The sequence below is a fragment of the Sminthopsis crassicaudata genome, chromosome 5 (genome assembly GCF_048593235.1).
Source record: "Sminthopsis crassicaudata isolate SCR6 chromosome 5, ASM4859323v1, whole genome shotgun sequence".
NCBI lineage: Eukaryota > Metazoa > Chordata > Mammalia > Dasyuromorphia > Dasyuridae > Sminthopsis > Sminthopsis crassicaudata.
In genome coordinates this window covers 173,823,721-173,849,325 of record NC_133621.1, presented here as the reverse complement: position 1 = coordinate 173,849,325, position 25,605 = coordinate 173,823,721, and the positions used below count along the sequence as shown (strand labels likewise).

Below are 25,605 nucleotides of genomic sequence, written 5' to 3'. Positions count from 1 at the left end.
ATTTTTGGTATATCAATTTTTAGTCACCTATGTAGATGCTACAATGTAATATTTTTACTTTTAATTTTATTGTTCATTTTAAGAGATTTTTCCGTGTTTTATATCCTATGAATATATCCACTTCTATTATTTTTGCAAATTTTCACTTTATAAAACCCTGTGAAGAATTTGTTTTATATTACACTAAATGTAACTATTTTTATAGCTGTTAATACTGCTCAAATTTGACTCAACAATTTATGTATATCTTCATGTTCAATTTATAGGACAAAATAATGGCTAATTCTGTGAATTTTTTTAATATTCCTTGCTTTAAAAAATTTCTGCTTCCCTTAAGTTAACTTCTATCAAGGGAAAAGTAAAAATTTTTAAATATAATGGAATCAAAAATTCTATCTAGAAGCCTCACATTGTTCCTAGAGGTAGTAGTACAGAATAGAAAATCTAAGTTAAAACTTCCAGAGCTATTTAAGAGTAATACAATTGAATTTTTAACATGAAGCACACTCTGCTCAATAAAGCTATATGTGAGAATATAAGTACTTGAATTCAAAATTTTACATTCACATCCATGGATAAAGACCCTTGAACAAGCATATTATTTTCTATTTGAACAGATTACCTATTTTCTAGATTAAAGGAAAGAAAACTGTTGGATTTTTCTATTAAAGGATTAATTTAAGCACTGTTATTTTAAGCAGCATATTCATTTATTAATCCACCAAAGCTAAATTCAAAAACAACTTACACTAGGCAAAAGGTTAACGTGAATTGAAGCACACTTTCCAATCTCAACAAAAAGTTTTTCTCTATTTGTTATAGTTTTACTTACCTGTCTTGTTTTTGCTGATGTTTCAATGAAAGGAATTCCATAACTTCTTGCTAAGTCCTGAGCTTGTTTTGTATCTACTGTTCTGGAAGGTAAATCACACTTATTTCCTACAAGGACCATGGGTACATCTTCAGAATCTTTAACTCTTTTTATTTGTTCTCTGAGGTAGGAAAAGAAAAAAGCCATGTTACAACAGAACCATTTAAGCAGATCATCTTCTAATACTTGATAAAAAAAAAAAAAAATTTAATAGTATGTGCAGTCAAGCTGAAAATGATTGTAACCTCCAGTTTCCCCATAGTACAAATTATTATTTTTTTCTTGATTAGGTTAAACAAACATCAAAATTAGTTCAAGATATTTTTTACTACACAACATTTTCAAAAGGAGAAAGGGGAGAAAAAAGGGAAAGGGGTAAGGAGGGAATCTTCATTTTAAAATATAACTAGCTACTTCAAAGAATGCCCAAGCTATAATTTTATATATTTATAATTTCAAAGCAACAAACACACTGAAAGAAATATAATGGAAAAAAATTGAAAATTCAGAACTCAAAACATATCTAAAAATTATCTAGAACATATGCTCTAATTTTAAAATGCATTTCTTCAAAATGTAAATATTTTGGGCCTAAAAAACAATTACCAGTAAAAACTTTATCCTTTTTTTTCCCATGTTCCTACCCCAAAATAAAATGATGATCAATTTCTTAAATAACCTTTATGCGCTTCCATGAAAATCCAGGATTTATTCAAAGTTCTTTGAGGGGGGGCAGGTGAAAACAGGCAAGGAGTACAGTATTTTTAACTGGACTTTTTTGGTTTGATGTTTCAAAGCTGGCTGTAATTTCAATAATGAAATGATGTTTTAATTTCTAGTGTGACTGAATAAGAGGAGCAATTGTTCCTCTCTTTTTCTTTTCCCCCTGAAGAACCATTTCTATGGTGAAGCAGTGCTCCGGAATCTGAAAATGCCAATTTCTAACAGACTTTAAACAAACTCATTTTATAAAACTCACATTCATAGTCAGAGAATTCCAACTCGAATATCCTTTCTACTACACCATTTGGCCTCTCGGAATTGTGGTAGACAGACTTTTCATATACCATATCTAACACTGTGAATTAGGTCCATAAAAATATAAAATAAAATATTAAAAAGATACAGCAGGTCTCACAGTCCAATCTTGGATATTTGACAAATTACATTATATCTGAGTTCTGTTGAGAGTGAGATTGACTATAACATACACCATGTATTAATATACTATTGTAAAATGATGGCTTTTATGTGGAAAGTTTCTATGCTATCTGTAAATTGTCAATTTCAAAGAATGTATAAAATTAAAATATACTTAACATCAAAATCACATTGGACAATTAAATAGAATATAGGAAGTTGTTAGTTTTTTACTCTTTGGCCAAATTCTATTATGATATTTTAATTCAAAAGCTCTACTGCAATTGTTAAGTTCCAACTTTAGGATGGAGATTACATATTTTTTCAACAAATTTTATATTTAGAACTCTGAAATGACCAAACTATGATATTATGTTAACTCTTAATTGAGTCCATCTTTTTTGATGGTGACTCCAAATTAAGTCCATTTTGTGTGAGTGTATGTAAATTTGCTGAGTTACATTTTCTGTGGTTGTTACCTTACCCTGTTCTGTGGTTATAGTAATTTCCATAAACTAATATAAAATTTACATATTTTAGTTTTATGTCAGTTGACTATTAGATATTATTTGGCATCTACAAAAGAGACACTGCCGATCTTATATATTTCAACTTTTAAGGTCTAAAATTTTCACTGGCCAGTTTTATGGACTGGTTAGAAAGGAAGTGTATATTTTAAATAAACTAATATCTTATTTTGACCTATTCTCATGGAAATCCAGGATTTATTCTGATATTTTTCACCTTAGGTAAGGATCCTCAGCAATTAATAAATTCCTGTCGAATATGATTTTGATAGAGAAAATTAATATATAGTTTCAAACCAAGGGAAAAGATTAAAAAGATAAAAGCGATTATTATTGCCAAAGTCAGGTCCTTTGGCAAATGTAAGCAAATCGCATATCTTCAATTCAAAATTCAAAAAAATATGCATACTGGAGGTTAACTTTGTTTTAAATATAAAACCAACTTGGTCATCTATTTTGTTTAGGTATGTAAAAAGAATGGATAACAATGGAAATAAAGCCTAATAAAATGGCTCACTGATAGTGGAATATCATAGACAAGTATTTCTTGATTTTACTAAGCTATTTTGTAGTATGAACCTCTTACAGTATCTTTATGGCTATGACAGAGAAATGTGTACCAGGTAATAAATGAGAGGCTACAGAGTTTAGTGAAGAGAATGTTCTACTTGGAAATCAGCAAAATATGGGTTCAAATCACAATTTAGATATTGTGTGACCCTGAGAAGTCATTTAACCATAACCAATCAATTGTCAGGTCCTGTCACTTTGTATGTCTCATATATGTGTACTCTACTTTGATATTGCAACTAACTTAATGTAGGCTATCATCACCTCACACCTTGTCTTTTGCAACAGCTTGCTGATTGTGGTGTTTCTGCTTTAAATCTCTACCTACCACCCATCATGTGTCAAATTTTTCTTCTAGCATCAAATTTAAAATCCTGCCCACCTTTTAAAGATCTTTATATCTTGGTCATTCCTACCTTTCCAGTCTTACTCCCCCCACACATGTTCTAACACTTGTCTCATGCTCCTGACTAGGCATTTTCATGGCTTGTGCCCCCATTCCTGGACTTTTCCCCTCCTCCTCAAGTCAATTAAAATCTTACCTTCTGTAGGCTTTTCTGGTTCTTCTTAAGCTCTAATCTGAGACTACCCCTTATTAATCTTGTGGATATCATTTATACAACATTGTCTCTGCCAGTAGACTGAGAGTTTCTTGAGAACAGGAACTGTTTGTTACTTGTTTTTTTGTTTTGTTTTGTTTTTTTTTGGTATCTCCAGTGTTTAGCAGTGTCTGATAGGATAGTGCTTAATAAATAATAAAAAAGTGCTAATTGACTGACAAACTCTTGGTCTCAATCCTTCATCTGTAAAATTAAAGACTAGGCAACCTTTAAAGTACATTCCAGCTTTACACATATGATTTACAGCTATCAATTGACTATACTATTACACTATTCAAAGTGTGTTGATTAAGTGATCAATGTCCACCTGGAAGAATTTCTCTAATAAGATCATAGGACAATATTGTCACCAAAAAGTGTGTTTAAAACATAGATTTTTTTAACAAGTCTATAGAAAAATCAACTAAGGAATTATAAAATTTAAAGAGAAGTTTACATAAAAGATTGTATTATTATAAAATTAAAAAAGATTAATTTTAATTGCTTGACAGTGACATGACAGTGTCACAGAGCTACTAAAAATCTATAATACAGTCTTAGCATATAACAATAAGTATCAAGTCCAAATCAAGAAACCAATAATCCTTTATACTACACTCTTCCATGGCTTGAAATACTGAATATTCAGTTCTAGGCAAAATGATTCAGAAGGAATAGCAACTTCCTAAGAGGGTCACTAAAGTCATTAGGGACTTAAAAATTATATCAAGTGAGAATTAAAGGAAATAGTGAAGTAAAACCTAAAGAAAAGAAGGGCTAAGACAATATGGTTTAATTTTTGTTTGTTTTTTTTTTTTTCAAATAAAAAAATATGTTCTTTGTTATATCAACAGAAAGACTGAGGACCAAGAGACAAAAGTTATAGGGATATAGATATACCACCCCCCAATATATAAACTTCCCAACCATTAATTATTTAAAAATAGAATGAGCTACCTCATGAAGTGGGGAGTTTCTTTCATAGGAGGTGTTCAAGCATTCCAAATAAATGTTTTCCTATTATACAGGGAGAGGAGGCAGCACAGTGTAATGAAGAATTAAATCAGAAGATCAGACTGACTCCTGACATTCACAGATCATGTGATCATAGGCAAATAAGGTAACTTCTGGACAATTTAACCTTATTTGCAACTCAGTTTTCTCATCTTTAAAATGAGCTAGAGAAAAAAATAGCAATCCCTCTGCCAAGAGAACCCTAAATAGGGTAATAGAAAGTTCCATGTGACTGGACAATTAAACAAAAGATGACTCCTCAGTTTATTTCCTCAGTTATAAAATGGGTTTAATTGTACTACTGACTTTTCAGGATTATTTTAAAGAAAGCACTTTGAAACATTCAAGTTCAAGATAAACACTGGCTATAATTATGCCCACATTTAACTCTTTGAGAGAATAATGTCTCTTCCAATATTAGTCTAACAGGAATTGGACTATGCCTACTTCCATGGAACCAAGCATCAACTCTCAGTTCCATGCAGGATCCATGATCTAAGTCTGCATTAAAGTACTTTTGCAGATGTTGGACTTGGGGATGATGTGGTTATTCCTTACTCATCCCCATAACAATTAGTCTATTTCAAAGATGACTCGTGACTAAGAGCTGATTCTGAACAGGATATTGGAAAACAATGAGGGAAAAAAACTTTGAGACTGTTTTAGGGCTTACAGAGAGTAGCAGAAAGGATTTCTCTTCCTTCTCTTAAACTTTAGCAGGTATAAAGGTTGTAAGGACATATAACAAAGGCCATCAGAAAAGATGAATATATGCTCAGTTCCATGGGAAATTCTTCAATCTTTTTTTCCTTACTATGATTCCATACCTCTTAAGAACTACTAATCTTGCTTACTATTTTTAAAGTGATTTGGGAGGGGAAGTAAACTTATAAATATCTTGTAGCTTTTCTACTGTACTTACCTAGCCATTCTAACAAATAATTGAAACATACATACAGATTCATCAACCAGTGTTCCCATTCTATTATACTTGGACCAGTTTTAAGTCCTAGGTTTTTTTTCTTGCAAACCACTAACTTCCATAACCTCTGTATACTAGCTCTTAACAGTTCAGGAATCAGGGGCTACATGATAAAGGTGGAAGCAGGTCCAGAAAAAAGAAGAGAAGAATTCAGTCTCTTAAATTAATAGATGTTTGTATAACATGGCCCTTTATAAATAAAATTGTCTATTTGTACAAATATCTGTTGCAGACTGACAACTTTGAACAATCAATGTGAATGCAGTTGTTGGAGCAATATCTATGATTTCTATAATTATAAAATAATAAATTTTCCCAGAATAAAGCAATTAAACAGTTCTCCAGTTTGGTTTTCTAAAATTGGTTTGTTTTAAACCCACCTATAATGGTGAATATCTTCAAACGATTTAGTATTATTTATGGCAAATACACATAGAAATCCCTCCCCAGTCCTCATGTACTGGTCCCTCATTGCACTGTATTCCTCTTGACCTGCTGTGTCGAGAATATCCAAGAGACAGGTCTCTCCATCAATTACTACTTGTTTCCTGTAGGAATCCTGAGAAAGGAGAAACATAGTCTAGGTTATTACAATGCACCTTTTTATTTTTTAATATGGGTGCTGTATGGAGATGCAGTGATGCTACCAAATATATAGTACAAAAATCATTTAAACAGGATTGAACTTAATCTGAAAAAATATCAATCATTAATATAAAGATCTGGTCTGGTTACATTACTATATTTGACTAAAATACTATTCCCATCCCTCCCTATGGTGTAACCGATTCTGGGTCCTCAATGGGCATGCCAGGGAAACACATGCTAAAAAGATGTTAAACATGGATCCACAATGAATTTTAAGTCATAACAACTAAAGATCATACCCACAGGATAGGAGGATCAAATTGCCATTTAAATCAATGGCAGGAGTACCCATACCAACAAAATCACAGATCTCATAAGTGTCTCCTGAATATCTTTTATGTGCCTAACAAAACACACAAACTCACATAATTATTATACATTAAGATGATCTTCTGAAGTGCTTTAGCTGCATGTGATTTTTCTTAGGCTAGCCTGCCGATAGCCAAAAAATAAAAATCTTATGGGAGTCAGTAGGGTGCATGATGATTTTTACCTGAAGTTTTAAGGAGTTTTGAACTATAAAATGAAAAGAAAATTATATAATCAGACTATGAATGAAAGAATGAAGTATCCTTGAGGACAATGCCACAAAATGAGAGATTGGTAATAACCCATTCCAATGCAATATTTCCCCCCCAGTTTCCTGGCAATAATATCATTCCTAGAAATCTCCATAGCCCTGTTGCCAGAAAAGAGAATAAAGTAAAGTCAAAAAAAAAAAAGGAACCAGAGGTACCATTGGGAGACAAAGATTAGGACACATTCTGTTAACTAATCTACCCCACATTCCTGCTATGAAGTTAAAGCTAGTATACCTTGTAATTAATATTATCTATCCAAGGCTTCAATTCTAAGCCTGAATTAAATTAGCCATTAACTTAATTATTTTATATTTTAAAACAAAAATATTAAGAATTGCCAGAATTTACAGCTAAGATTGGTATTTTCAATGTACCACATATTATATTTAAACTTCAGAGAAAGAGACACTATATGTAGGGCAAAATAAATTAGATGTGGAAATGCAGTCATTCCAGAATTTCAGAACTTTCTGGAAAAATATCTTGAAAAAGAAGGCCCCTTAAAAATATTTGTTGAATGTAAATGGAGGCTATGTAGGGAAAGAGATATCCCTTGTTTTTATATCTTCATCAAATTACTTGATTAAATGAAGGCTTTAAAAAGGACAGGCAAATAAATCATGTAGATCCATGGAACAGAAAGGATTTTTAAAAGATTTGCTCTGAAAAGGTTTTTAAACTTTTGGTGACCTTTTAAAAATGGAGAGATTTCTCTTTTTCTTTTTAAAATTAAAAAAAAATTGAATTATCCTTACTTACATGTTAATTGAAATAGACAATTGAATAGAAAACTTTAAAGAAAGAGATAGAGAAATTTAAGTTCTAGTTCCTTACTTATATTTTATAAATAAGTAAACAGAGGCTCAAAGATGTTAAATAATTGTCCAAAGTAACACAATTAATTGAGAGGTAGAGAAAGGACACAATTATAGAAAATAATATATGTAGATAGAATACAAAAGAATATGAAAGACATGAAGTGATACAGAATAAAAAAGTGAAACCAAAAGAGTATGATATATGACTTTAATTATAAAAAGAAAGTAACACCAAACAATATACCTGTGATAATAATGAAACAATCAACAACATTAATGCTAGCTTGTTCAAGATAATACACTGTCTTTTATTAATAACAAATAAAAAGTATGCTCAAGCCTTTACAACCATTTTTATTAAATTATTTATGGGGTTTCAGAGTTTAGTTTGATTTGATTTTTTTTTATTTTTTGTTTGTTGTTTGTGCTTTTTTAGTTCTTGTTCACATATTTGAAAGCTTTTAAGCTTTCTATTATGTCAATAGAAACAGAAATAAAATTTTCATATTAAAAAAAAATATTCAAACCCAGGTCTCCTGATTCCAAGTTCAACAAAAACACTGTGCCCTGTCCAATCAACATCACAAACAGGAAAGTCATTACTACTGCTATCCATGTGCACTTCTTTTCTCTATCCATAGAATAATTTTAACAATATATTCTTTTACAAACCTGGCTATTATTAGGCTTGCATATTTGAAAACTTTGATAGATTTCTAATGCATAAACGCTCCAATTTAGTTCACACAAACAGTAATTAAAATATTTACTAAATGGAAAATACTATTCAAAGTGTGTATGAATAATAAGAGTCCTACTCTGAACCCTAATTAAGAAATGGTGACAAGGGGCAGCTAGGTGGCACAGTGGACAGAATACCAACCCTGAAATCAGGAAGACAAATGTGACCTCAGACATTTAACACTTCCTAGCTATGTGACCCTGGGCAAGTCACCTAATAATATAAACTAACAAAACTAAATAACTGGTGGGAATGACATTTACAGAGTAACCTGGAACTTGAATCTTCTTAATTCTGGAACTGAGTAGATAAAATATGCCCAGAAGTCCATGTTGGAGCCAACACATTTTTGAGAGAATAAATTGGAACCAAAAAAAAAAAAAAATTCCAGAAGGTATTACTACTTTGGGGAAGAGAGGGTTGTTGGGGAAAGGGTTTATGATGACTAGGGAGACAAATAACTACAACTCATAAACTTATTTTCTTAGCAGTACAAAAACTTATCTATGCACATTATCAAAGATATGCTAGATGAAAATAAGGGAATAAGCAGACTTTCACAAATAACATTGTATATCAGATCTCATCTTTATAGTCACAAAGCTGATTGAAAGGCATTGGAAGTAATAAAGTGTTCGCTGTATTTATTTTTAATACAATTTTTGTATACTTAAAAAACAAAATCCAGACTTAAAAAGTTTTCTTCCAAAAAGATGCCTCCAATTATATGTGGGATTTTCTGAAAATTTTGAGTGCCTACCTGTTGGATTATAGAGCAATTTAGAAAAAAAAAAAAAAAAAAAAATATATATATATATATATATATTAACATATAGTGGAATTTACCACTGTTACAGGGAGCTACCCAACCTGGTCCAGATAAAAGCATTTCCATAAAGACCGAAGTCTTTAAATGATCCTACTGGAATAATGTAGAACAATATAGATTCACAACTTCTCAAGATTTTGTTTTAACAATTTATAGAGAAAAACCAAGTGGATAAAGAACAGCCTATTAAATCGGTCCATCAGAATGAATGTCATTATATAGACAATGCACATGGACAGTGATCTGAGCCCCCAATAAGGAAATGAGCATGTCTGATTGAATTTGGAAAATTACATAGCATTTTCAACAACCCAAGATTCTCTCTGACACAAAATCCCATCTTTTAAAACCAGCATTTCCTTTGATAATGAGGCTGTATGTTGTTTAAAAAAAAAAAAAAAAAAAAAGATCTGGCTTCTAAGTTAGGAAAACCAAGTTCAAATTCTGCCACATTCTGACATATAACCCTGAGCAAGTCATTTAACCTCTCATGACCCTAGGCAGTTTTGCAAAATAATAAACTGTGAAGCAAATGGCAATTTGTATTAAGAAAGTTTCCTAAGGAAGAATTCCCTATGCCAATGAAATCAAATTCTCAAAATTTCTAAAATCTATTATGATTTTCAAAAACTGAAAACTGTATTATCAATCATCCAGAGGAGAAGAGATATATAACAAGTATAGATATTTTGCAGTCTATTACTAGCAATAAAAATTATGCATAAGTAATAGAAAATTATCAAAGAATTACATAACCAAGAAAATGGATTGCTATTAAAAGTAGCAAGAGAGGAATAAACAGATTTGACAGCAGGAATGCAGCATTAATACGCACTATTTAAAGACTTAGTGCCTCTGGCACATTAGCTATATCTGCTATAAAGAGTTATGAAAAGAGAGAGATCAGAGTCATTTTGGATGAGAGATGATCATCTGCACCTCTGGAGAAATACAGTGATGAGGTCACAGATCCAAATAAGTACTAACATAATGAACATCACTATGCACAGTGCCTGACAAAAATACAATAAAGATACAAAACCTCAAAGGTGATTGGTCAGTAACCGTATCTTAAAATTACGTATTATAAAAGGTCTAATATATGACATTAACAAAAGCGTTATATGGTTTTTGATCTAGAAAAAGAAATAGACAAGTTCAGAAGCTTCTCTAAAAAAGTTCAGCAATAGAACAATAAATGTCTATTAACACTATCAATAAAAGTTGAATGAACACAGTGTTCTACCCACTAAGCATTTGTTTTTATCCATTCTTTGTATTATTAACATGCTTGTATATGGAGGTCTCCAAAATTACATATAAGATCTTTTTGAGTAGAGATTATTTGATTCTTTTTATTTGTGTCCTTCCTAGCATGAGGTCTAACTTAAGTGTTAAATGCTTAATAAATTTTTGTTGACTAATCTAACACTGCAATAATTTTCAGAATGATCTTTTAAGTTCAACAAAAACATAAATATATTGCTTCAATTGTGTATGCAGTAGTTTGTAAATATATAAAAGAAAATTAAAATTAAGCACAAATCATTAAAACTAAACTATTTAATGAGTATATAAGACAAAGATTCTGAAACTGTCATATTTTTTCTAAAATTACCATATGCTTCAATAAAGTAGAACTAAAGAATCCCATTATAAATTAAAATTTAGTAACAAAAGCAAAATGTTGACCAGTAGAGGGCACTTCTGAGAATCTGAGGGAAAAAAAGATAACTTAACATGTACCACAATATTTTAAAAGGTAATAAAAACCATTATAAGTTTGCAAATTATAAATCAAATTTTTAAAAAAGTTTCTGTTATTTTTATATAAAGGGCTTATCATTAACTCAATTATTTCAAGTAATAAAAATTTTAAAGTACTTGCTGTCAATAGCAATAAGCAGTAACTTTTATAAACATATAATGAGCATTTATATAAAATGCATGTATATAACTTATTAAGATTGATAAAATTTTCAATTCAACCTCATGCTTATTTTGCAAAAGAATCATCTATCACTCAATATTTCAAAATTTCATTAATGTGGGCATTCTTTCCACTTACACACACTGCAATCTCTCCACACATTTAAGAGATTTTTTTTTTTGGTCAAGTATTTGTTGTGATGATCAACAATGTAGGAAATAAATCTTTCCCAATATAAGTAATTTGATGCCAATGCAACAAACACAAAGTCCTCTCAGAAAACAACCTCATTTTACAGATAAGGAAACTAAGGTTCAGAAAGGTTAAATAATTTGCCCACAGTCTGCTTGATACTCCTACAAACTCACACTCAAAGTGGGTTCCTACAGAGCTTGATTCTCCTGGCATATTTTTAAGAATTCATAGTCCTCTCACCCATTTATTAAAAAAAAAAAAAAAAAAAAAAAAAAAAAAGAGAAGTCCCAATGAGTAAGAATGTTAAATCTGAAAAATACTGTGATAGATCTCAAAAAAAAAAAAAAAAAAAAAGAGGGGAGGGAGAGAATGAACAGGGACACCAAAGAAATAAGAGTTAGGAAAGACAAATTATATCTTAAATCATTATTTAATCAGCAAAGGGCATCAAATCAAAATGAAGTGAATCAATGTTAATCACATCAATAGGCAATATAGTATAATGGAAGGAGCACTCAAATGTGGAATCAAAAAGACCTAGGTTTAAATCCTGATTTTGCTATTTACTATCTGTGTGACCCTGAACCAACCATTTAACTTAACTTTTGGTTGAGTTGCCTCATCTGTACATGGAGAAATAATATTTGCACAACTGCCTCAAAAGATTATTGTCATAAAAGTGCTTCATAAACAGAATAGCACAGTATAAATGTGACTTATAACAACAATGTACAGTATAGATATATCTAATTCTATTTGTATTATTAATAAATATGTCATTGACAAATCATATATTTTGTGCATTTAGTTAAATATTTTTCACTTTTCCAAGTTCTGTTACTGTAAGGGTCCTTCCTTATGACATCATGTGTCAATAACCACAATAACCATTGTTACATTTAGCTACTCATCAATAGTTTTGAGAAATAAAATGGAAACAAAATAGTTATAATTATTATTAGCTATGTTTCATTTAGAGTAATTTTCCCCCAATAAGAGAAATTTCATAAAGTTCCCTATATTATATTTCATTTGTTTGTAATCCTGTAGACTTATTAAGCATTATCTCAGTAATCTCTCATAAAAGAAGAATTATTTCAGGTACAGACATTCAGAATATGTAGCTAAGTTCTATTAGTTATTCTTTTTTTTTTTTTTTTTTTAAATGGCCAAGAGCTTAATTTTCTACTTAAAAGCAAGCAAGGTCTATTTAGGTATGAAGCATGAGGTAATGATCAGAAGATCAGAGTGAAGTCTTGACTAGGTTCAAGTTCTGACTTTGATATATACAAAAAGTCACAATCTCTCAGTGCCCATAGGCAACTCTTTAAAATTAAAATATAAGCCAAGTGGAAGTTATTTTAAACTGAATAGCGGTTCAATGATGAAAAGTAAATGCAAACAAAAAAATTAAAAATCAAACTCATTTAATTTCACAGAATCTCAGTCCATATAGAAATCAGTGGTCTAGGTAATCTAATCCAACCCTTATCAGTAATCCCCTCCACCCCCATAGTCTTACTAAATGGTTATCTAGCTCTATGTCATGAAGTCATTTCAGACAGCATTAATTCTAAGTCTCCCCTCATATTGAGATAAAATGTGTTCTGTAACTTTCACTCAATTTATATTTATATCTAGACTAATGAAGGAGAAAAATTCAAATATACACTGTTGATTTACAAAACACCATTATTCTCTTCTCTTAAATCACTCTTACCCTTACTCTCTATCATAGCAAAAATTCACACTACTGAGAAGCCGTAAAGATTTATTCTGAGCTACCATCTGTGTCTATGTGTATACATACTGTTTCCTTCAAAAGAATGTAATCTTCTTGAAGGCAGAAATTACTATTTTTATTCCTAGTGCTTAAAACAGTGCAAGGCACAGAGAAGGCACTTATAAAATTTTTATTGATGACATATTTTTAGTTACTTGGTAATATCAACTCCCATAAATTGTGAATAGAGGCAATACGTTCTCCTTGAGGGAAACTATTATCTCCTTCGGGAAGGAAAAAGACCCACGTTAATTTTTTAAAATCATATTAAGGATTTAAAATAAGTATAAATTAATAAGGAGACAGATTCAGCGATCATCAGTGCTTCCCAAATTGGACTTCTTGTTTAGCCCAGACTTTAAGGAATCCAACCTCTGCCACAACTAAAAAAAATTAGCAATTCACATTATTACTTCTAGCCTATCTTCTTTCTTGACAATGTTGAATATATTTATTGACCTATTTAATTAAATACTGTCATCCAGTGCAGCTAGATGGCACAGTGAATAGATCACCAGCTCTTAAGTCAGGAGGACCCCAGTTCAAATCTGACCTCAGATACTTAACACTTCCTAGCTGTGTGACCCCAGGCAAGTAGTGCACTTAACCCCAAGTGCTTCAGGAAAAAAAAAAAAAAAAAGAATTTATTAAGTCTCATGGAAAAGAATGAAATTATTGTGGTAACTTTCAGAGAGGACCTAGGTCAGTGTTATCCAAATCAATTGGGAAAATTCCATGACAAAACTAGAGTCTATCATAACCTTCACTTTATACTTGATTCAGATGGTAGGAGTTATGTGGAATTAGACTTGGGATAAATTTTTAAAAGCTTGTTTTACTTTTTTCTTTATAGTATTTTTCTTACCCTAGAAAATATGACAAAAAGTAGTCTACTTGGAGCAGCTAGGTGGTGCAGTGGGTAGAACACTGGTTCTAAAGCCAGGAGGAGCTAATTCAAATCTGACCTCAAACACTTAAGATTTCCTGACTGGATGACCCTAAGCAAGTTACTTAACCCCAATTACCTCGGGGGGAAAAAAAAAAAATAGCATATTTAGATGGATCTTGTTACTACTTAATTTTTAAACCAAAGCACAAAAAATTATACGATCATTTAACAAGTTTTATAAAATAGGTTTTTTTCTATTTCTGAGTACTGAAGAGAAGGCAATTGCTTTGTTTCCTGAGTTCCTTTCTAAAATTTCAAAAACTTCTAGATTACTGTATAACAGACCACTACTGAAAAATTACAAGTACAGTAGCACATCTACTTCAAGTGCCAAGAACATCTTTGAACCAGTACAATCATAATGATTTAAAATGTTATAAGGTAAAGTTTAAGAGAAAAGATTTAAGTATGGGATTGTTTAAATTAAGGAAAAGAAGGCTGAGAAGTGACCTAACAAGATTATGAGGGAGTGAATTGTCATTCTCAAATGGAAGAAAATAGGTTTAAGTTGAAACAGAAAGATTCAAGTTTCTAAAACTGGAAATTAGTATGGCAGAAATCAGATATGGATCCACACTTAACACCATATACCAAGATAAGATCAAAATGGGTCCATGATTTAGGTATAAAGAATGAGATCATAAATAGATTAGAGGAACAGAGAATAGTCTACCTCTCAGACCTGTGGAAGAGGAAGGAATTTAAGACCAGAGGAGAACTAGAGATCATTATTGATCACAAAATAGAAGATTTTGATTACATCAAACTAAAAAGTTTCTGTACAAACAACACTAATGCAAACAAGATTAGAAGGGAAGTAACAAATTGGGAAAATATTTTTACAGTTAAAGGTTCTGATAAAGGTCTCATTTCCAAAATATATAGAGAACTGACCCTAATTTATAAGAAATCAAACCATTCTCCAATTGATAAATGGTTAAAGGATATGAACAGACAATCCTCAGATGACGAAATTGAAATTACATCCACTCATATGAAAGTGTTCCAAATCACTACTGATCAGAGAAATGCAAATTAAGACAACACTGAGATACCACTACACACTTGTTAGATTGGCTAAGATGACAGGAACAAATAATGATGAATGTTGGAGGGGATGTGGGAAAACTGGGACACTAATACATTGTTGGTGGAGTTGTGAAAGAATCCAATCATTCTGGAGAGCAATTTGGAACTATGCCCAAAAAGTTATCAAACTGTGCATACCCTTTGATCCAGCATTGCCGCTATTGGGCTTATATCCCAAAGAAATACTAAAGAGGGGAAAGGGACCTGTATGTGCCAAAATGTTTGTGGCAGTTCTCTTCGTAGTGGCTAGAAACTGGAAGATGGATGGATGTCCATCAGTTGGAGAATGGTTGGGTAAATTATGGTATATGAAGGTTATGGAATATTACTGCTCTGTAAGAAATGACCAGCAGGAGGAATACAGAGAGATTTGGAGAGACTTACATCAACTGATGCTGAGTGAAATGAATAGAAACAGAAGATCGCTGTACACTTCAATGCTGTATGAAGATGTATTCTGATGGAAGTGGATATCTTCAACATAAAGAAGATCCAACTCACTTCCAGTTGATCAATGATGGACAGAAACAACTACACCCAGAGAAAGAACACTGGGAAGTGAATGTAAATTGTTGGCACTACTGTCTATCTAGCCAGGTTACTTATACCTTCGGAATCTAATACTTAATGTGCAACAAGAAAATTGGATTTACACACACATATATTGTGTCTAGGTTATACTGTAACACATGTAAAATGTATGGGATTGCCTGTCATCTAGGGGAGGGAGTAGAGGGAGGGAAGGAATAATTTGGAAAAATGATTACAAGGGATAATGTTATAAAAAAAAAAATCATGCATATATATACTGTCAAAAAAATTTTATTAAAAAATGACTGTTTTCAATTAAAAAAAAAAAAAAAAAAAAAAAGATTTCCTGAAAGTGAAGTTAACTAAATGTCTTAGCTTTAAATGTGTTATGCAAATCTTAGTAATTTATTTCACTTTGCAGAACTGTATACATTCCATTTTCTGGGATAAATTAAAAGAGAATACTATATTTAAATGTATATGTCATCTAATCAATTTTCTCGAACAATGTAATTTGAAACTCATTGGCATAATAATTTTTATAATAAGATTACCAAAGACTGAACTTTATATCCTAAAGACTAGAAAGAACTTTGCCTATCATTATATATAATTACAAAAGTTTTATTTTTTACTAATAAAACTTTATTCTAACTTTCTAAAAATCCTATGAAAACATCTCCCATTTAGATATGTGCACAATATATATTGTATCCCCCCCACCCCCATCTGGGATTAAGTGATTTACCCAGGGTCACAAAGCTAGGAAGTGTAAAGTATCTAAGAGCAAATTTGAACTCAGATCCTCCTGAATTCAAGGCTGGTGCTCTATCCACTGCGCCACCTAGCTGCCCACATATACTGTATCTAGGATATATTGTAAAACATTTAATATGTATGGGATTGCCTGTCATCTAGGGGAGGGAGTGGAAGGAGGGAGGAGAAAATTTGGAAATGTGAATACAAGGGATAATGTTGTAAAAATTTTAAAATTACCCATGCATATATACTGTCAAAAAAAATTATAATTATAAAATAAATAAATAAATAAAATGAATGAATGAATAAATAAATAAAAATGTGTGCAAGTGCTTTAAAATTCACATAAGGATTTATAAAAAGTTTGTGCAAAGCCCTTATTCATACTCTTCTAAGTTTTCCCTTTTCAAGAAATTCTAAAATACTTATTAATCAAAATGAAAAAAATGATACTTGTGTTATGCTATTGGACATCTAAGGGAGCAAATCTGGAATTTCTTTGATACACAGATTTCTGGGAGAAAAAATTCCTTCTTTAACTAATGAAAATGAGCAACTGTTCCACTTCAAGTTTTTCAGAGTTGTCAATTGACAGTAAGAGGGTGACTTAGTCAGGGTCACACTGTCACTCAGTGGGAGAATCAAAACTCAGGTTTTCTTGACCCTGAGGCCAACTTCTCTATCATACCCTAACTCTTAGATACTATCAGTCAAAACTGTTATTGTGCACAAAACCACATAAAAGTTAAGCAGTTCAGAAGCAGATCCAAGATGGCAAAGAGAAGGTAGTGATTTGCCTAAACTCTCCCCAAAACTCATTTGTATGTCTTTACAATAAAAGAACATGACGACATAATTTTCCAACCAAAGTCAACATGGAAGATAGCAGAAAAGTTCTGTGTCACCTGGATGAGAATAGGCCACAGTCTAGTGCAAGCTGAGCCAACACAGACCAGGCCTCAGCAAAGTAGGAGCAATCCCTGGGAGCCAGTGAAACTGCAGCCAACTATTTCCAGATTTCTCAGCTCAGAGATGGTAAGGGGTCTGAATTGAACAGATTAGAGGAGCAGGACTCAGATGCTTTGCTCCTACACAGATATGAGTAGCAGTCTTGAAGGCAATGAAGAACACTAGTACAACAGAGCTTGTGGGACATAGTGAATCAGGGAACCTCATCATAGTTCCAGGGCAGAAAAAAGTGCTTAGGGTTCCACACAGACCAGAAAAGAGGGCAGAAGAGTAGTAAATTCTTCTCTTTAGATCATACCTCCTTGGAAGAAATGAAATTTACAGATACTTAGAAGGGTCTCTGAAAACAGCTGCACAAAACCCCCAAAGCTTTGGACAGTGCACCCTCTCCACCAGTGCATCCAGTATACTTCAGTGCACTTGTTCCACTCCACTTTAACTTTTAGTTTTAAAAAAAAGTCAAGAATTAAAGACTAGGGAAATGGGCAAACAACAGAAAAATTCTAACCACAGAAAGTTACTATAGTGAGTGACAAGGAAGATCAAAACATACTTTCAGAAGAAGATAACAAAATCAAAGCTCCTGCAACCAAAGCCTCCATGAAAAATGTGTCTCAGGTTCAAAAAGGATTTTGAAAATGAAATAAGAGATACAAGAAAAACTGGAAAGAGAAATAAAAGTGATGCAAGAAAAACATGAAAAACAAACCAAAAGCTTAGTAAGGAGGCACCATAAAAATACTGAAGAACAACTTAAAAAACACAGAAGACCAAAGATAAAGAGGTACAAAAATTCACTAAAGAAAATAACTCCTTGAAAATTAGATTGGCCAAATAGAAGAGGAGGTTCAAAAGCAAACTGAAGAAAATTCTTTATAAATTAGAATTGAGCAAAAGGAAGCTAATGACTTTATGAGAACTCAAGAAACAATAAAACAAAAACAAAACAATGAAAAATCTTGGAAGACAACATGAAATGTTAAATGAGAAAAATAGATCCAGTAAAAATTATTCATACTACCTGAAAGCCATGATCAAAAAAGAGCCTATGTATCATTCAAGAAATTATCAAGAAAAACTGTCCTGATTTCTAGAATTAGAGAGTAAAATAGAAACTGAAAAAAATACAGATGATCTTCTGAAAGAGATATGAAAACTCCCAGGAACATTATAGCCAAATTCCACAGGTCTCGGGGTCAAGGAAAGATAATGCAAGCTGTTAAAAAAAAAAAAAAATTAACTATCATGGAACTATAGTTAGAATAATACAAGCTTTAGCAGCTTTTACATTAAAGGATTTAAGGGCTGGAAATGATATTCCAAAGGGCAAAAGTGCTAGGGTTATAACCAATATCACTTACCCAGCAAAACGGACTATAATTCTTCAGGAAAAAATGAACATTCACTGAAATAGAGGACTTTTCAAGCATTCTTGATGAAAAGACTTGCATAGAATATTTGACTTTCAAATACAAGATTCAAGCAAAGAATAAAAAGGTAAACAAGAAAGAGAAATCATAAGGGATTTCGGATTAAATTGTTTACATTGTTACATGGGAAGATGATATTTGCAACTCATAAGAACTTCATTATTAGAGTAGTTACTAAGAATATATAGAGAGAGGGCACAGGTGTGAGTTAGTTGAATATGAAGGAATAATATCTAAAGCAAATAAAATTAAGAGGTGAGGAGAATGTACTGGAGAAAGGGAAAGGTAGAATGAAGCAAAAAAGGAGAAGACTCAGGAGGTGAAAAATGAGTGAACCTCATTGTCATCAAAATTGGCTCAAAGAGGGAATAACATACATTCTCAATTTTCCTCTATAGGAAAGCAAGATGGGAAGGGGATAATGTGGAAGAGGCTATGATCAAAGGGAAGACAGAGAGAGGAAAATAGGATGGAGAGAAATACAGTTATCAATTGTAACTGTGAAAAATATTTTGATGCAATTTTTCTGATCAAGGCCTCATTTCTCAAACATAAAGAGAACACCCAAATTTTTAAAAAGCCATTCTCCAACTGATAAAAGTTCAAAAGTATGAATAATTTTCAGAAGAAGTAATCGTAGCTGTCTATAGTCATATGAAAAAAACGTTTAATTCACTATATTGCAGAAATGCAAGTTAAGACTATTTCCGAAACACTACCTTATGTCTATCAGATTGGCTAATAGGACAGAAAAGAAACATGACAGACAGTGGGGGGAAAAAATAAGACATCAGTGGTAGAGCTGTAATCTGATTCAACTATTCTGTAGACACAATTTGAACAAGTCCAAAGAGCTATAAAACCAAGCATACCTTTTGACCTACTACTATGTCTATATCCAAAAAGAAATAAAAAACAGAAAGAAAAAGGACCTATATGTACAAAAATATTTATAGCAGCTATTTTCTTGAGCAAAGAACTGAAAATTGAGTGGATGCTCATCAGTTGGGGAATGGCTGAACAAATTATGCTATGTGATTGTGATGGCATATTATTATGCTATGAGAAGTGATAAGCAGGATGCTCTCAGAAAAACCTGAAAAGATTTGCAGAAGCTGATGCAAAGTGACAAGTTCTGTGTACAAAGCAACAGCAAATTCTAAGATTATTAGGTATGAATGACTTACTTATTCTTAGCAATACAATGATCTAAGACAACTTTTAAAGACTTATGACAAAAAATGCTATCCATGCCCAGAAAAAGAATTGATAATGTCTGAATACAGATTTAAGCATACTTTTTTTGAAAAAAATGTTTTCTTTCATGTTTTCTTTCACAAGACTAATAAGGAAATGCTGTATATGACTATTTATGTATAACCTATACTGAATTGCTTCTCTTTGCCCAGGGAGATAGGAAAGGAAAGAATTTGGAACTCAAAGTTTTAAAAAAAAAGTTTTAAAAATGAATAGGGGAAAAAATAAAATACTCCCCCAAAAGTTATGCAATTCAAAATTAATTTTCAAGGGACCCAAAATACATTTCAACTAAGTATTGCTGATCAAAAACTTCAGTTCACTGTATGTATTATTTAATATCATACACACATAATGTTTAAAATAGACTTACCTCTATCGTAGGATCATACTCATCTACAAAGTGATTCTGAATTAGCTGTATTGTCAAGGCACTCTTGCCTACGCCACCAGCTCCAACTACCACAAGCTTATATTCAGTCATTTTCAGCAGGCCTTATAACAAAAAATAATAAAAATATGATCAGAATAGTCTTCACATATCAGTTTAAAATATCCCAAACTTTCCTTCTGGCTAGAAATGAAATGGATATTTATATTTATATGGGATACATATTTTTAAGATATACCTTAAAAAATTGTTCAAAAATAATTTTAGTAAAACTTGTTTTAATGGATGCAATGGATAGAAAGTAAGTCAGGCTTCTGTTTAAATACTTTAAAAAATTCTATAACTCAGAAAATTGACTCTTATAATGTTTATGACAATTTTCATATCCTTTCAGAAAAAATAAATCCACTGTGAGAACATGTATTTTTTTTTAAATATCATACTCTGACTAGACAGTTCCTTTTAAAATGGTCATTATGTGGGTTTTGAGCTTGTTCTCATTGGAATGTCATGACTTTCATGAATGAGAAGTGCATAAGAGCATAACACTCTCAAGTAGAGTGTCTGAATATCACCAATGCTGCCATTGTCATTTTTCTGTGAAACTCTACCTTCTAAAGAGATGGCTATGGCTGTAAAATCTATAACAGAGATTATCAATAGGTGGCAAGACACACATCTTGGCCAGCTTCAGATGAAATTGATATGGAAGTAAAGTTAAATAAGGTTAAAAGTGTTTAAGAATATATTGCTTTATTAATCAAACCATCAATTTTTAAAGGACATAGACCATCAATTTTAAAGGACATAGATTCTCCCTCCTATTTGAAACTGTTCAATGTCAACTTGTTCAGCATCAAGAATTTGATCTACATTACATGTGCTATCATACACACCATCGTCCCCTCCATATATGTATAGGTATATATGTATATATACATGGAGAAGCCATTTATTTCCTTTATGGAACCAAAGAACAAAGAAATACATGAAAGAACAATTAAGGTCATATAGAAAGTAACTGACAATAATCCAAAACTATATTTCAGTTCCTGAACAAATCACTTAAATATGTGCATGAATACATACAAATAGATTCAGTGTTTTTACATAAATAAACAAGGATACTAGAAGAAACATTTTTTCTCTTTGGCTCATCCAAGAATAAGAAATATCCAAATAGGCTCTTTTATTTCATTGTGACCTCAGCATTTAGCACATTATAGGTGTAAAATATTTACAGAACCTGAACCATAATGTCAACTTCTTGCTCCTTCCCCCACCTCCACCCCCAAAATTGGCTACCTTAAAGTCCAAAATCCTTAGTCTGGCATTTATGACCTCCACAATTAGGCTCTAGTCTCCAGCCTTATCTTCTACCTTCCTAGATATTCCCTACAACACAGCCAAAAAGAAGCACTTAAGAGTCCACTTTGGCTGAACACAGTCACATGCTTTTCTATCTATGCCTTTATTTTATGCCTGAAGGGTCTTCCCTACTTATCTACTTATTTAAATCCTATACATTATAGATTCTTAGGATTTAGAACTGAAAAGGTCCTTAGAAATCATTAATCCAACTTTCATTCAGACTTTCCTACCCAGCAAGTTTAAGAATGAAAAGTTTAGAAAAATGAATTGAATTGCCCATAATCCAACAGTAACAAAGGTAAGAATCAAAATCAAGTAGTTGCTTTTACTAAATCTAGTGCTCCTAGCACTAATTTCATTCAAAGGAGAGGGAAGGACCCTATGCTTTCATTGGTCTAGGGAATTTCCAGGTGAGGAAATTCTATCAATGCACTCGGCACTTTATTGTCTTAGGGAGTTGTCTGGTGCACAGAGTTTAAATGACTTGCTCTGGGTCACACAGCCTAAATATGTCAGAGATAGGACCTGAACCCCAAGTCTGTCCAGCTTCAAGACTGGCTTACTATATTCTTTGTCAGATTCCCTTTCTTCTTCAAAACTCCTCAAATACCATTTCCTCCCAAAAAGCTTTTTCAGATCCTCCAAACAAAAAAGAATCATTTTTTCTGAACTCCCATAGAACCTTTCTAATGGCACTTAACATATTCTACTTTGTATCACAGTTCATAAAATCATAGATTTAGAGTTAGAAGTGACCTCAAAAGTCCAACCAGTTCAGTTTATAGCTGAGGAAACAGAGACTTGGGAAGAGTTAAATGATTTATTCTAAGTCATACAAAAAGCTGAAGTCAACTCTGAATCAAGGTCTTCTAATGGCACTCTATCCATGTGGTTCACATCTTACTTCCTATACAGTATGCTCCTAGAGGCAGATGCCATTGATGTTTTACTCACTTTTGTATTTACTGTTGTCCATGTGATGCACTTAATCAACGGTACATGTGTATGAATATATTTCATTTTTTTTACACATAAGGAGTTCCTGAAAAGATGAATGTAAGTAAAATCTATTTTGATTTAAAGGACTAGATCACTCAACATCTTAAAAATAGACCACAATTTTGGGGGCAATAAAAAGCAGTACAATAATATCATTTCACTTATGTAGCCCATTCTTTGTGTCAGGCACTCTGCCAAGCACTTTACAATTATTACTTCATTTGATCCTCATAAACAACGATGCAAGGAGCTGCTATTGTCATTCCCCTTTTAGAGAGACAGAGGTAAAGTGGTTTCTTAGGGCCACACAGGTTGTGAGTTTCTGAGGTCACATTAGAATTCAGGTCTTCCAGACTACAAGTCCATCACTCCAAGAATTGCATTGCCCCAAGCTTATCTCCATATCAATAAGAAAACTAAGTCAGAAAGAGATTAAATGACAGTAGCATTTCCAGGGGGGGGGGGGGGAGAAACAACTCAGCAATTAAAGGTCAAGAATAGCCTCTTAATTTTCCTCTTTCAGAAACTTGAAGTTTTTGTCAGCTGTTCAAAACAGACTATATCTAAACATGGCTTAGGTTCTAAATATTGTCTAGTTGTCATCAACTACATTCAGTGGATATAAAGTCTACTATTTTGAACATGAGACCATCAATATTGACATCAATCAATGGCTGCGGTTAAGAGGGCTAAATATTAATAGCCTTTTCCCCTTCCCTAATTCATTATGCTTATTTTTGCACTTATAAACATTAGCAAGGCTGGAGTTTCAGCTAAAACATATGCACACTCTTGATAAAGAAGTAAGGTTGTTTTGGCGGCCACAAGGAAGTCCTCATCACTGGTCATTATTGCTAAATGTTGGGAGTTTTGTTACAACCCGTATTACTGTAGTAACTTCTAGGATGGAGAACATGTCCTGTATTCTTCAGTAGAGCTAATCACTTAGTTTGTGGGTGATTTTTTTTCTTGCTTAAAAATAAACTTGACTCAGCAAAATTCCCTGGGATAAACCATTTTCCGTTTACTACTCACACAAGGTTCAATTCCATACACCTAGAACTGACACTTGCCGAGGCTACAAAATGTCACATACAAGGCAGGTAGTTGGGAACTCAGACGCTGCAGCCGGACTCTCCCCAACATAACCTCCAACAGGGGTCTTTGACTACTTCTCAATTCTCTTGGGAAAAGACACCCCCCCAAAACACACACACACACACACACACACACACACACACACACACACACACACACAGTCTTTGTTCATAAGGAAAAGATCACTTAGCGGCGGCGGCAGCAGCAAAAGAAGTTTCTTGCTCGCTCAGGGAGATGCTAAGGGCAGCCGAGAGGACACAGCCAAGCACCCGGAGCTGGGCAGGGGAGGCGGAGGGCCGGCCAGGAGGGAGAGCACCGACCCACCGACAGATAGACCCAGGCGCAACCTCCACCACGCCCGGACCCGCCCTCGGGGCGGCCGAGTTTCAGCTCGCCTCGAGCCCCGCCGGCTCTCCGGGGAGGGAGGGAGGAAGGAAGAAAGAAAGGAAAGAAGGAAGGGGATTACCGTTCAGGAAGCGGCGGCAGCCTCCCCCCGCACTCCCCATAGCTCGTCCCCACGGCGGCCCGTCCCTCCCACTCCGCCGCGGCTCCCCACCCCAACACCCCCGCTAGGACCCCTAATTCATTCACTCTCCGTCCGCCCCGCCCAGCCTGGCGCCGGCGAGGAAAGGTCGGACCCCAGGCAGCTACTCAGTAGGGAGGGCGGCGGGGCCCGTACCTCTCTTCCGCGCCGGAGAGACGCTGGGTCTCGGGCCCGCACGGCCGCCTGCGTTAGCGCCGCTCTCGAGCCCACTCTGAAATGGCGGGGGCCGGGGAGCGCAGAAGGAGCCGGAGCCCGAGGCGCAGCCACCGCTGCTGCTGCCGCCTCAGCTGCCTGTGCTGCCGCCGCCACCGCCACCACCGCCGCCTGGGGAAGTCGAGTCCCGAGCAAATGGATGGGAGCCGCGAAGGCCGAGCTATCGATGCGTTCCGCGTTCGACTTCTTTTCAGGCGAGCGAGAGAGAGGAGGGAGCGGCCGTGTGAAGAGAGAGAAAGAGGGAGGGAGTTTAGAGAGATCAGAGCTGGAGGAACTAAGTGGAGAAGGAGGAAGAGAGCCGGTGCAGGCGGCGCACCTCACGTGCGGGCGGGGCTAGGCCAGAGGAGGAGAGGCTGGGGCGCTAGCTAGCTCCACGCCCAGCCTGACAGACTAGCGGCCCCCTTCCCCCCACACATACACACCCATCCATCCACATACACACAGAGGCTGACAACTGGCCAATCCCCTTCCGCCCTCCAGACCGCACTCCCGCCTACGCGGCTTCCCAGCCACTCACCTTGTCTCTGCTCGTAGACACTCTCTACCCCCTCCCACACGTCCACCCGGAGCGAGCCGCCACACCTTTGAGTCTCCCCACTCTCTCTGGGAGCGAGAGACGCTCCCTTGTTCTGCTTCTGGTGCAGCCGACTGCCTGCCCAGGTGCCTAAGAGCACACCTTCTGCTGTCCGCGACCTTATAGCACTGATTCTATTCGTTAATCGCGTCAGGACAGAGCTATGCTTTTCTGCACCTTCTCTCGCCTCCCTGAAAGCCTT

The 25,605-nt window shown here is 34.1% G+C and overlaps 1 protein-coding gene across 4 annotated transcripts in view; it reads right to left on the bottom strand.

The window, feature by feature from the left end:
* The window catches only part of KRAS (KRAS proto-oncogene, GTPase), a 41,538-nt gene extending 16,266 nt beyond the window's left edge, over positions 1 to 25,272 (bottom strand). For 2 of the 4 annotated variants that reach the window (XM_074268820.1, XM_074268821.1), the window contains exons 1-4: positions 22,930 to 23,012; positions 20,587 to 20,708; positions 6,084 to 6,262; positions 833 to 992 (exon numbers count right to left, since the gene is read on the bottom strand). In XM_074268820.1, the coding sequence (XP_074124921.1) occupies positions 833 to 992; positions 6,084 to 6,262; positions 20,587 to 20,708; positions 22,930 to 22,951 (483 nt within the window). In that variant the 5' untranslated portion in view covers positions 22,952 to 23,012. Of the gene's footprint in view, positions 1 to 832; positions 993 to 6,083; positions 6,263 to 20,586; positions 20,709 to 22,929; positions 23,013 to 24,751 lie in introns of those variants that run through there. The other 2 variants (XM_074268822.1, XM_074268824.1) reach the window with 2 other exon arrangements.
* Positions 25,273 to 25,605: the final 333 nt, after the last annotated feature.